The sequence below is a fragment of the Cydia splendana genome, chromosome 8, assembly GCF_910591565.1.
Source record: "Cydia splendana chromosome 8, ilCydSple1.2, whole genome shotgun sequence".
Taxonomy (NCBI): Eukaryota; Metazoa; Arthropoda; class Insecta; order Lepidoptera; family Tortricidae; genus Cydia; species Cydia splendana.
Window position 1 is genome coordinate 7,384,238 of NC_085967.1, and position 12,738 is coordinate 7,396,975.

The following is a 12,738-nucleotide window of genomic DNA, read 5'->3' on the forward strand; positions in this document are numbered from 1 at the left end:
ACCCCTGCAGGGGTGTCGCGGAACCCTAGTGTTCCGCGGAACACACTTAGAGTATGGCTGCTCTATACTTACATATAACTGATATAACTATCTCCTAAAGCCTTAGAGCATTTAACAACCGGAGTCGCCTTTAAGAGCTTACCCCTCTGCCCTCTGCCGAAAACCTTGCACAATTGTGCAATCTTTTGTATGGACTGATATGGCTATTTGTACGTTACGTACAAATCATGTAGAAATAGCAATACATTGGCCGTCCCCCCCCAAAAATCGGCAGACTGTTTTGTACAGAAAATGACAACTAAGGCGTCTCCATGCATCAGTTACTAAATGCTATAAGGTGACCACTCTATTTGGAGAAAAAAAATACACCGACCTACTTGGATTCATATCCCATGCCACCAAGATTCAGAAGTGGCTAAAAATAGCAAGGACGGTGGCAATTTGCCGACATTAGCGCGGCAGTTTACAGCGCAGGCGCGTTATCTGCGCCATTACGCAAACCAGGGGTCTGACAACTTTAGTTCCATCACTGTAGTATTAGCGCTAGTATCGCACCCTGTTTTACGTAATCTGTGGTCTTTAGCTGTCAACATCTGTCAACAGTGTCAATTGAAAAAAATTGAATTTGACAATTCTCACTTTCAGTTGTTTTGTAAACTTTGAGTCGAGCACTGCTAATCTTGTGTCCTCCTCCCGTCTTGGTTGAGTTGAGTACCCTGAGAAGCCACCCTCCTCTGGTTTGCAATACAATTGTCCTCCTCCCGTCTTGGTTGAGTTGAGTTCCTTGCGGCTGCCGAATATGGCACCGTTAAAGTGTTGTGTTCTCGGTTGTGAATCAACAAGTGCCACACACAGACTATTTTGCATGCCCATGAACGACAATTTGCGAAATTTGTGGATGTCGTTTCTGGTTCCAGTTAATCCACATTTACTTGGACTGTCAAAGGGTCAGCTAATGACTAAACGTGTTTGTCAGAAACATTTCGACGAAACTCAGTTTAGCCAAGGGTCAAGAATTCGTTATTCTTACCCCTGCCTTTTCACAGAAAAGGAATTTATTCACGGCGTCCCACTCTCTTCTGAAGGTAAGTTTGTATTAAAATTATTAGTATGTAACACTATTTTTATTTATGTCATGGTATTTATGCTAAATATATTATTATGTTATTATCTAGCAATATGATTTTATCAGCGTGGTATTTTAATTTACGCTTAAAATAATAAATAACCTCTACGCTCGTGGTATTTTTGTCGCACAACAAATAAGAAATATTTCATTAACTTATTTTTGTGTATATTTCAGAATACAATGTTCTCAATGAACATAACTACTGCACAAATCAAGAAGGAGATGATACTGCAGTGCATCAAGTACCAGCAACACTCATGGGCATGCCAGGTACTTATGTGGACAATTATTTAGCTTGCTAATTTGTCTGTATTTTGGCTAGCTTGAGAACTATAATTTAATGTCCTGTTACACACTGGGAGGAGACTGTGCTCAGCAGTTGGACATATTTAGTTTTCAATGATATTGGGCTCCCATACTTGTACGGCGAGAACCGGGACTTACCGGTTCCGGTACTGTATTTGTATAGAAAACCAGTACCGGGAACACTCCAACCCAACAGAAAAACATCATATGAAAATGTTGCTCGATGGTACCATCATATTGCATTGTCACCCAAATTACGTATAGATATGAAGTTTCAACTCAATTGTATAATAGGGAGTGGGTCTAATTTAGCTTGCAAGGTTTGACCCAAACATACATTCATACACATGCATTGCGAGTGGGATGAACACACACTGATATTGACTCTTGTACATATCTGACACTGACACTAGCTTCTGCCCGTGACTTTCTCTATGATGATGCTGATTGAAAAAACTTTTCTATATCGTGTCTCTTTATATAAAATTTTGCCCAAACCGGTTCAGCGGTTTAAGCTAGAAGAGGTAACAGAGAGACACACTTTTGCATTTATAATATTAGTATGGACGTATGGATAATCAGCTTATACCAAGCTTGGTGGGCGCGCATACATCCGTCTTATTGGTAGACTGATGTTTGCATGCAGCCCACCCAGCTTGACCCATCACCCGAACATACCAATTACATCAATCACACAAAAATTACTAGATGGCCTATATTATCATCATATATTTTGCAGGTGATGTTCATTTACATGAACATCTTTATGCACTTCCTTCTACGAGTCAAGAGGCTGCCGCACCTAAACCTAATGAAGGTGAGAATACATTTTCTTTTGCACATAAACTTTTGTCTACAAAAAGAGAGTTTAGTCATAACAATTACTGAAACTCATATGGCTATGATCAGTGTGGTCTTTCAGTTTATATAATATGTTTCATATTAATAGTCCACCACATTGGTTTTGATAATGACAACTTTAAGATTTATTGCAATTTTTTTTATGTGGGCCGGAGCCACGACTTTTTTTAGTTTTGTTTTCTGTTTATATATGTGATGTGTATTATGCAATGTAGCTGGCACTGGTGACAAAACTGGTACAATACACTTATCTACACCTAATTCATCAATCATATAATATGATGTTGTGATTCCAGTTACATGTAAGATACTCCATGCAATTTTATGTGTTGAATTATAAGCAGTATGCGACAGATTTCATACACAAATAACTAAAAAATTTAATAATAATATATGTCATCTACAAAAAATTACGATTCTCGCGGCTTTGTATTAAGGTTGTCGGTCTTATTTATTTATTAGACTGTACATAGTACAGTACAATATCGTGAATTTGTACATTATTTAGTTATATTATGGACATCATCATAAATATTATTAATATTATGTTAAATTTCTCTTGCAGCTGATGTCTCTTTACAAGAGGTTCAACACTCAGTTTCTCCAGTAATAATACAGTCAACAACAGTACCTGCTAGGCTTGAAATTGAAGGTCAGTATATTATTATCAGCCGTTTAAGTTTTGGGTTGAAATAAGTATTCTGTCAAAAATTTCATTTTTGATACATTTCATTTGTGCTTTTACAGCTGACTGTACTTTTTTAGGGTTCCGTACCTCAAAAGGAAAAAACGGAACCCTTATAGGATCACTTGTGCGTCTGTCTGTCTGTCTGTCTGTCTGTCCGACCATTTCCCCTTTTATTTCCGAAACTACAAGTTATAACATTAAAAAAATACACAAAATAGTTCTTTACCTTTCTATAGATGACAGGAAAACCTATTAGAAATGTGCAGTCAAGGGTGAGTCGGATTTAATTACTTAGTTTTTGATCCGACCCCTAAGGGTTTTTAAAGACATTTCATTCACATTCCACATAAAAAAATACATTATTAAAAATTGGGTAATGTACGGAATCCTTGGAACGCGAGTCCGACTCGCACTTGACAGGTTTTTTCCAACAAGTAATTAGTACATATATATCGAGACAATTCTAACAAATTCAAACATGATTAGGTTGCGATGTTTTATTACAGTGTTCCTATGGCCACCTCCTGTGTCCATCATCAGATCAGCTCGATGATACCATAATGTTGCATTGTCAAATTGTTATCCAATTTACTACGGTACTATGGTATTGAAAAACCGGGAAGTGGGTCAAATTTAACTTGCAAGATTTGACCTGTACAAGCATAGTCTCATATATTGCAGGTTAATTAAAGCTTGTAAAAAGATTGATGATTGTCCTTAGTACTCTAATCGCAACAATTGGTGAAGGCACTTTTGACGAAAGCGACTGCCATCTGACCTTCCAACCGAGAGGGTAAACTAGGCCTTATTGGAATTAGTCTGGTTTCCTTACGATGCTTTCCTTCACCGAAAAGCGACTGGTAAATATCAAATGATATTTCGTACAAAAGTTTCGACAAACTCATTGGTACGAGCCGTGGTTTGGACCCGTGGCCTCCGGATTGCAAGTCGCACGCTCTTCCCGCTACGCTAGGCCACCAGCGGTACCGCGCTTATTTTTCGGAAATACAAGTATAATTTTTTATTTCTGTAACCCGTATGGCAGTGATAGTGTAACTGTGATAGTAATATAATAATTTCTTACACTCTCATTCATTGAAAATTTGGATATAAGTATTTACCTTATTTTTCAGCTGATGTTTCTTTACAAGAACATCAACACCCAGTTTCTCCTTCGACAGTGCAGTCAACAACAGTCACTACTGTACATAGCGTTGAAGGTCAGTATTTTCAGTTTTGGGTTTGAAAAAAAATACTGAGAATTTACCTCATTATTCTATTTACCTAACCGTGGGGACCTGGCGCCCACAGCATTTTCAAATAGCTGGCGATGCGCCTCGTGGAGGCGACGGGTGACAGAAGAGCTGGCTCTTACCTCGCGCAAAGCATTGGCATTGCCGTCCAGCGCGGCAGTGCTGCCAGCCTTCTTGGCACCTTGCCACAAGGCACCGAGCTGGAGCCAGATTTTAGGCTTCCGTACCCTGTTACTAAGATCCCTCTGTCCGTCTGTCTGTCACCAGGCTGTATCTCATGAACCGTGATAGCTAGCCAGTTGAAATTTTCACAGAGGATGTATTGCGGTTGCCACTATAATAACAAATGCTTTACACTATGATTCAATGATGAACATTTTATATAAACGTGAAACTACTTTTGCAGCTGACGTCTCTTTACAAGAACACCACCCAGTTTCTCCGTCTACAGTACAGTCAACAACACTCACTGCTAAATATAGCATTGAAGGTTAGTATTGACATAAATTTTAGGTAATGTGTGAACGAAAATTTAAATAAATTAACAGAGAAGTATTATACTTTTCATATCCCCTAAGGTATTTTAATTTGACACTTAGTTAAACAATACTCTGTTGAGGCCTCTTTTATTGTTTACTTTTTTCTTAATGATGGATTAGCAACAAATTATATATTTTACGATATTTATTCAATTCGGCTTTTCATATTTTTTTCTTTGCGCCACCTACCGTATATTCTAATTCTATTGTCTCCGATACCCAAAGGTTGTCTGGAAGAGATCGCTCTTAAGCGATAAGACCGCCTGTTGTTGCCTCTATTGTCTTTGTTTATATTACTGTACATTTATTGTAAACTACGAGTTTGGTGAGGTGTGCAATAAAGAGTATTGTTATTGTATGTTTCTTGTCGAGAACTTTGTAGGTACTGGTACTTAATACATCTTTCATCTTTTTCAGGACTCTCTTGCTCCAGAAAGCCATTGATGGACATCACCCATCAGTACAATGTCACTGGTACAACTCAATTCTCCGAGCAACATATTTCCGCAGGTGTGTTTTCAAACTATATTTGAAGTCAAATTAGGGAAGCTGAGCGGTGCGTGAATTCGTAGCGCGGGTGTGTAGCGAGATCTTTTCAAATAACCAAGCAGGGTGCGGGGAGGCCTCTCTTGTTTTGTTGTATGTACAAAAATCTCTCTCCTCTGCACGCTGGGCTGTATCCATTAGTGCTGTGCTGAGCGAGGATAGGTAAATGAAGTGTTCCTATTGGTACATGACAAGTACATCTCTGTTGGAAGCGCAGCCTAAGACGTTGGCAATACTATGATATCAAATACTTTACACAAATGTGCATTTGCCTATACAATTTACCAAACACTACCGTGCGCTAGTTAGCGTTAGCAACAAGGATATCTAAATTTTAATAGGTACCGAACAAAAAAATCATTAAATATTCTGCCTTTTTCAGAACAACATGTCGCTGACAAATTGTCAGACACTGTCACCAGTTTTTTATTATATCGACAAAAAGTTTTTATAAGAATTAGGGATAAATTGTGCCTATTAAAAGTTATCTTCTCTTAAAGTCGACTATGTGACATATTTTGCTAGAAAACCACGCATTTGAAAACATCATGCACAGACGGAACTATGTGCCTACCACCAGTTTGGTACTGACATAAACGTTAACTTACTTTCTATGCATCTCGCTCGTACTCGCATGTTAGTGCGAGCGAGATGTATAGAAAGTAAATTACATTGACATTAGCATATATGTCTGTTTAGACACTGTCAGTGACTCATGGTGTGGGTTTTAGTCCTAATCCTAACTTTTGAATGCTTGAGTATGGTGATAGCTGTCATCTTGTAAAATTGTATTAAGTTGACATCTGTAGGTATCCTATTTGAAAAATCAGTAACAAAACAAAGTCCCCCGCCGCGTCTGTCAGTATGTATGTTCGGTTTTCATGCGGTTTTCACCTATCAATACTCTGTTGATAATCTTATCTAAGAATCACTGATTGACGATTTGATTGAAGAATGACTTTTGACGAAGGTTAAAAATGTTTAGGTTTTGTATAACCCGTCCGAAGCCGGGGCTGCTCGCTAGTACTATAGTAATGCTATGTCCTATGCATACTTGTGACTGTGTGACATGTTTCCACTTACACAACTAGCTTCATTATTTATTTCACATATTTATAGTATAGTTAAGAAGCCGTCTTTATGTTAATTTGGTTACTTAGTAACAGGGCAGGGCATAGGTGTTCTGCCTTTTCGCAGAACTATTTTTGGCGGAATTTCATTTGCCAACCAACATTTCGCCGACGTTTCACTTTGACAACTAACGATTAGCAAATTTTTGTATGACAACGTTTCAATTGGTAGAATTATTGTAAAGCAGATTATTATAACGCCTCTAAACTTTTGGGAGACTTATCATTTGTCAAATCTTTCACTTGGTCGAACAACTCTTGGACGAATAACGTTTCGTTGAAGCTACAGTTCGCTTTTCATACATTAGGCAAGTTACAAATAAGAAAAAGATACATCCCAAAAAATCAAAAATGGCCGAGTTGTTCGACTTTTTATAATGTATATTTTAATATTTGAAGCCAGTGGCAGCGAGCTAGCGAAGCGAGCGAGCAAGACCTTCCTGGGCAGAGCCGACTTGGATATGGTTAGGTTAGAAGACTAAGGCGGGAGCTTTGCTTTGCTTAGCTTTGCTCCCGCCTTAGTCTTCGAGGTTATTTTTTTTTTCAACAACCTAAAAAACGTAATTACACAGCAACTTTCGGGTCGAATATCCCAACTTTCGTGTCAAATATCTCGGCCATTTTTGATTTTAGAGAAAAGTTATTCCTACAAAACGGCCTCCCTTTGGCACAGTCTGACCAAATGAAACAATTGGTAGACAAGAAACAACTAAGTGTATATTATGCCAACTAAAACATTCTACGACATGAAAGTTGGCATTTTGAAAATTGACATTATAAAACACAGACCAAACGTTTAGTTGGTAACTGTGCGGTTGGCAAATAAAAAAAAAATATTTGATAAAATTCGGCGAAATAAAATTCCGCCAAACGTGAGTTGGGAAGTGATAATCGGCCATACCATTTTCGGCGATAAATAAGAGAACCCAGGGCATATAACGCAAAAATCTTCGTAGGGGGCGTCATTAGCACAAACAGTAAACAAACTTCCTTGATGCATCATGCCATATTTATTCGTAACAAATAATCTGTGAAAACTTGTCAAATAAGTGTTTACGGTATAGTACAGTCAGCAGCAGAAGTTGCTAAGCGGGCGAGGTGTTCAAAATTACCTTGACGCGCTCTTATTCTCTTAACAATAAAGTCGCGTCAAGATCATTTTGTAAAGTGTCATTCAATGCAACTTGCTAACTATGTAAACAAACCGCCATACTGAAATTGTCTCTGTATGTCAATTTACTAGTGACTTTTGTTTACATAGTTAGCAAGTTCCATAGAATTACACTTTACACCTCACCCGCTTAGCAACTATTGCTGCTGACTGTACGACTATAATATAAAATACTCTATGGTTTACAGTTTGTGCTAGTGCTGCTGGCGGCAGGACATTGCAGATATTAATAATAATGCCATGCCATGCATTATTTGCATAGCATGTTTATAAAATCTAAGTAAGGTAAACATACTAGTGCTCGACATGCTAATGCCCAATAGATGACACCCTGCTGTCACCTCTATTGACAATAACTTAAGTTTCAAGATGACATGTACTGGGACCGCGTCGAGCACCAGTACATTTACCTTATAACTAATGGGCGGACGACGGATGCAATATACGTCAAAATCATGTCAAACAATATACGTAATTAAAATTGGTTTAAATAAGACAACATGATTTTGATGTATATTGCATCCGTCGTCCGCCCATTACTTATAACATAGTTGTATTTTACATAATATGTTTTATTAGCATCATTGTAGATACCAATTTATTCTTTCAGACAAACGAGTGAATAGTCCACAAGAGACGATGGAGACGACAGCTGCGGTCGTCTTGTTTTTTGACGAGCTTTTTGACAGCGTCAATGGATCGCCAGGCCAAGGCAAAGGCAAACTCAGATGTGCCGTCAAAGAAACTTCAAGCCATAAGGATTTTTGGCTAAATGCTATAAGAACATTGCAAAGTATGTCATTTTTAGACCGTCACAGCAAACTGGCGATACGTAATGGCCAGCCAAGGCATGTACGCGTTCCATGCTTGGAAGGGTGGATAACCACATTAAAAAGTTTCCTTGGATTGTCAAAAATATTATTTTCTACATACAAAGTAAAATACTTTTACCCTCGTTTTGTCAATCAGGATCCGATCGAAAACTTCTTTGGTCGTATAAGAGCAATTAATTACAGAAATGTAAATCCCGACGCAAACACTTTTATATATTCTTTTAAATCTATAGTCCTCTCAAATATCTTGGCTCCACAGTCCACATCAATGAACTGTGAAGACGATGACGGCGAAACCCTAATTAATTTAGGTAATCTGTTCTTGACAACATCACCTCAGGATGAGAAAGAAAACTGGCCCAGAAATTTAAATACGCCGTCATCGTCTTCAGTCCCCTTGTCCCATCAGGACAAAATTAATTATAGAGAAATTGTAACTGAAAGAATGAACGTCCAAACGTCCGCGTATACGGCGGGATACATATGCCGAAAAATAACAAAAAAAGCAAACTGTAATGAATGTGCAAAAAGTTATACAACAGAAGAAAAGCAAGGGATCCATGAATACATTAAACATAGGGAGTACAAGAGATTGAAAAATGCCAATTTGAATTACCCAAATTCGAGAATAGTATGTTTGTATAGGGAATGTGCCCAAATAATACACAATTATTTAAACGCGGCATGCCATTCAAATAATATTAAAAAGAATATTATTGCTTTAATAAAATCACGCTGCGACTTGTCTTGGCTGGGGTGCAAAAGTCATAAAATATTAATAAAAAAATATTTTATGACTTTAATAATACGATTGCAGGTACACAACTGGTGTAATATCATCAACAGAATTTTAAACGGCAAAATTGAAGAAAAATATATTTTAAAAATGCATACTTTGCATGTTACTGCTTATAAAAAGTACAAAGCGCATCGTTTGCGACAAAAAGCAACAAAAGATTGAAAATAAATATTGTATAAACACATTCCTTCTCTAGTTTTATTTTTATTCTCCTTTTTGAAAGTATTTTTTAAAGACCCTTCTGTCATTCATCGTATTTTTTATCGTAGTCACAACACTAAAGAATATCGATATCGATAAGTTCCATTCTTGAAATCCCTAGTCTAGACTGTCAAATAAGTGCCACAGATTAGAAAAGTTAACAGCGCCACAACTGCAGTAAAGGGAACTAACAAAAGGGCACTGTCCCATCTGTAGCTAGCTACATATTATTAATCTGTGACGCAAACGACCTTCTTGCGCGCGCGCCGCATAATGCAAGACCTGTATGTGCGTATGAGACTGTTTTAAGATGACATCGTTTGTGGGAATATTTGTGGTCACACGTATTAATGTCGAGACATAAAAATATTTTGAATGGTTATGTGCATAGTTAAATTATCGGGTAGGTAGGGGAGCCGGGGGCTTAATGTAACAGGGGTAAGTAGTAACGCTCAATTTTGACGGGGAATTAAAAACATTTTGTTTTTATTTTTTTGCTGAATGACTTTCTTATAACTCGAGGAATAACGTAAACACCGCCATTGCCCCGCCAGACATCGAAGCGAGTGGATGTGCATACGAGCTCTGTTTCGACCAGGTATTGAAAAAAAATTACGGGGTAAGTTGTAACAACTCCCAGTTTTTTTTTTGTAAATTTAAAATTATTTTGTAATCGGAATTAGTGCTTAGATTACAAATCCTCATTCTCAGAATCATACAATTATACATATTTTAGACAATACAGGCCTTTTTCCTAAAACTGTTACAACAAGCCCCCGCTCTCCTATATTAATATTTTGCAACATACAGACGTCGAAATAAAATATTCTGGGAACTGGGAAACTCTGGGCAAAGTGATTTTTATACTCACCCAGGATTAACTATCCAGCGGGGTTTATGGATTAACCATTATTTGGTAGGAAATTTACTACTGATGCCTGAAAATAAGATTCCGTCAAAAATATCACATGTAAAAAGATGCTAGTCTCGCAACGCAATTCTTACTACCTACAAAAAAGTTTTGAGATGTTATGTGAACTCAAGTCGATTATTTTGGTCAGTGCCAGGGGGTGTTAAAACCGTATCCACATTAGCTTTAATTTTTAATACATAGAATGACTTGGCAATTGGAATTATTTTCAAATAATGTTGTTTTGGTCCAGCAGGAAATCCACAGGACACGACACATAGGTCACTGTGTACGGAGATTTTCACCTACGAGACCCATTTTTGCTCTTGAGTAGGTAGCTATATATACATGCAGACATGCAGTAAAGCTCGCCATTTGAGTCGTAAGTGTATGTGTAGGAGGGCTTAGTAAGGGCTTTACTGCATGTCTTGCGGCCGGAAGTTTAAAACAAAACTCGGTTTCGCAAGTCACGTTCGAGCCCATGTACGTCAGGCTTTACTGAATACCTGATACAGATTTGTCCGGGTGTCGCCGTCGACGGATACGTCTGGGAGGACATCGTCATCATCATCATCATCATCATATTAGGGTTCCGTACCCAAAAGGTAAAACGGGACCCTATTACTAAGACTTCGCTGTCCGTCCGTCCGTCCGTCCGTCTGTCACCAGGCTGTATCTCACGAACCGTGATAGCTAGACAGTTGAAATTTTCACAGATGATGTATTTCTGTTGCCGCTATAACAACAAATACTAAAAACAGAATAAAATAAAGATTTAAATGGGGCTCCCATACAACAAAACTGATTTTTGACCAAAGTTAAGCAACGTCGGGAGTGGTCAGTACTTGGATGGGTGACCGTTTTTTTTTTTTGCATTTTTTTTTGTGTTTTTTTTTCATTATGGTACGGAACCCTTCGTGCGCGAGTCCGACTCGCACCTTCCCGGTTTTATACATATCAGAATTTCAAAAAAAGGCGGAAAAAAATACTCAACTGGTGCTTTGGTTCAAAGTAGGGAAGTTTAGGGAAAGGGACTTAACAGGTTTTGCCAATTTGTAATGGTTTTGATTTCGTCTATTATATTTAGGTACCTATTTAGCTTACTAGCTCTTTTAGCTCCTTGTTTTTCCTCTACCTCCATTACCTCCAACCCCCTCTTTCTTTATCAGTGAGATCCTATAGAACCTAGGTATAGTATACGTAATCTAAGGGTCTCTAAACTTTTGTAACCGAGTACCACGGCCAGGCCTCCGCTTCCTTTTCGCGGCCTGGATTGTTTGGAATTTGCCGGGGTGGCAGACTAAACTTTGTGACAATACGTCCTGCAAACTATATTATGACTCAACTAAAACTCCGTAATATTCTTTTACGTCTTTTATAGTAGGTATCCTTTATATTTCCTTTCAATTCACTATGTCGTTGACAATCAATTACAAAGTCTTTTACAAAAATGACAAAATGAGTAAATGAAATAAAGAAATAACTCAGTATAGCTGAAACACAACAACTTATCTACTACTTGAAGAACGATAACATTTTTGGACTTTTTGTAATTTGTAGGTACCATGCTCAAGGCTCTCAAGGTAAATTGAAAATTTACATACACAGGCCCGTTTTCTGTGCTTGTGAGAGTATCTATGTGGTGTTTGAGTATCGTCGCGTCTGCAATTCCGTGACTAAATTAATCGGCAATCCACTCAGCGTGCGCATGCAGCACTCCGCTCGCGAGGGGTTAAATTTTCTTTCCTATCTGTCTGTCTAGGGGTGGCACAAAATTATTTTGGGAATCATTTTGTGCGACCAGTAATAGCCAGAGTATTAAAAAATTGGCTATGCAAGTATATACCAGGTAAAATCATAGTAGAAACCTAGATTTGAGGAAGGATTGAGTGTGCTGTAAGAAGAGGGAATATAAGACATTAAAGAACGAAGGCCGAACGAGAGAAAAACGTCCAGTAAACCGCGATACATACCACTAGATGGAGCTGCTGGAGTGATGATATTTTTAGACTGCTTTTTGGATATCCAACTGGCACGTAGTGGTTCAATCAAAATGGGGAAGATTGACGATCCCTTGAGTCGAACAAGCCAAGACTCTATTTGGGTTGCTAAGCCAGCGTAGTTTAAATATGTAGTTGGTTTTTAAATATTACTTTACCAAAGTTTACTTTGTTGTTTTAATATTTATTTTACCTTCAGGGGCTGTGACCCTCACTCATGGTTCTTTCCTGGTTCAACAAAATTACACTGGCAATTCAGTGAGGGAATACCGCCAGTATTTTTGGCACATTATGTCCGAGTGAATCAGAGTGGGGAATAAATTTAAGTATAGGTAGGTAGTATATGTAGTTGTCGAAACCTGTTGTGGGTGT

The 12,738-nt window shown here is 38.0% G+C and overlaps 1 protein-coding gene across 1 annotated transcript; it reads left to right on the forward strand.

The window, feature by feature from the left end:
* Positions 1 to 503: 503 nt before the first annotated feature.
* On the forward strand, positions 504 to 9,290 carry LOC134793046 (uncharacterized). Its single transcript, XM_063764571.1, has 9 exons — positions 504 to 1,085; positions 1,304 to 1,399; positions 2,175 to 2,252; positions 2,862 to 2,948; positions 4,118 to 4,204; positions 4,644 to 4,727; positions 5,194 to 5,286; positions 8,234 to 8,416; positions 9,274 to 9,290. The coding sequence occupies exons 1-9, from the start codon at positions 800 to 802 to the stop codon at positions 9,288 to 9,290; spliced, it is 1,011 nt and encodes a 336-aa protein (XP_063620641.1). The 5' UTR covers positions 504 to 799.
* Positions 9,291 to 12,738: the final 3,448 nt, after the last annotated feature.

Bases quoted from the DNA above. Each gene is read 5' to 3' on its own strand.
- LOC134793046 (XM_063764571.1), top strand. From the start codon at position 800: ATGGCACCGTTAAAGTGTTGTGTTCTCGGTTGTGAATCAACAAGTGCC. The intron at 4,205-4,643 runs GTCAGTATTTTC...CTACTTTTGCAG, and splicing joins TACTGTACATAGCGTTGAAG to CTGACGTCTCTTTACAAGAA. The intron at 5,287-8,233 runs GTGTGTTTTCAA...TTATTCTTTCAG, and splicing joins CGAGCAACATATTTCCGCAG to ACAAACGAGTGAATAGTCCA.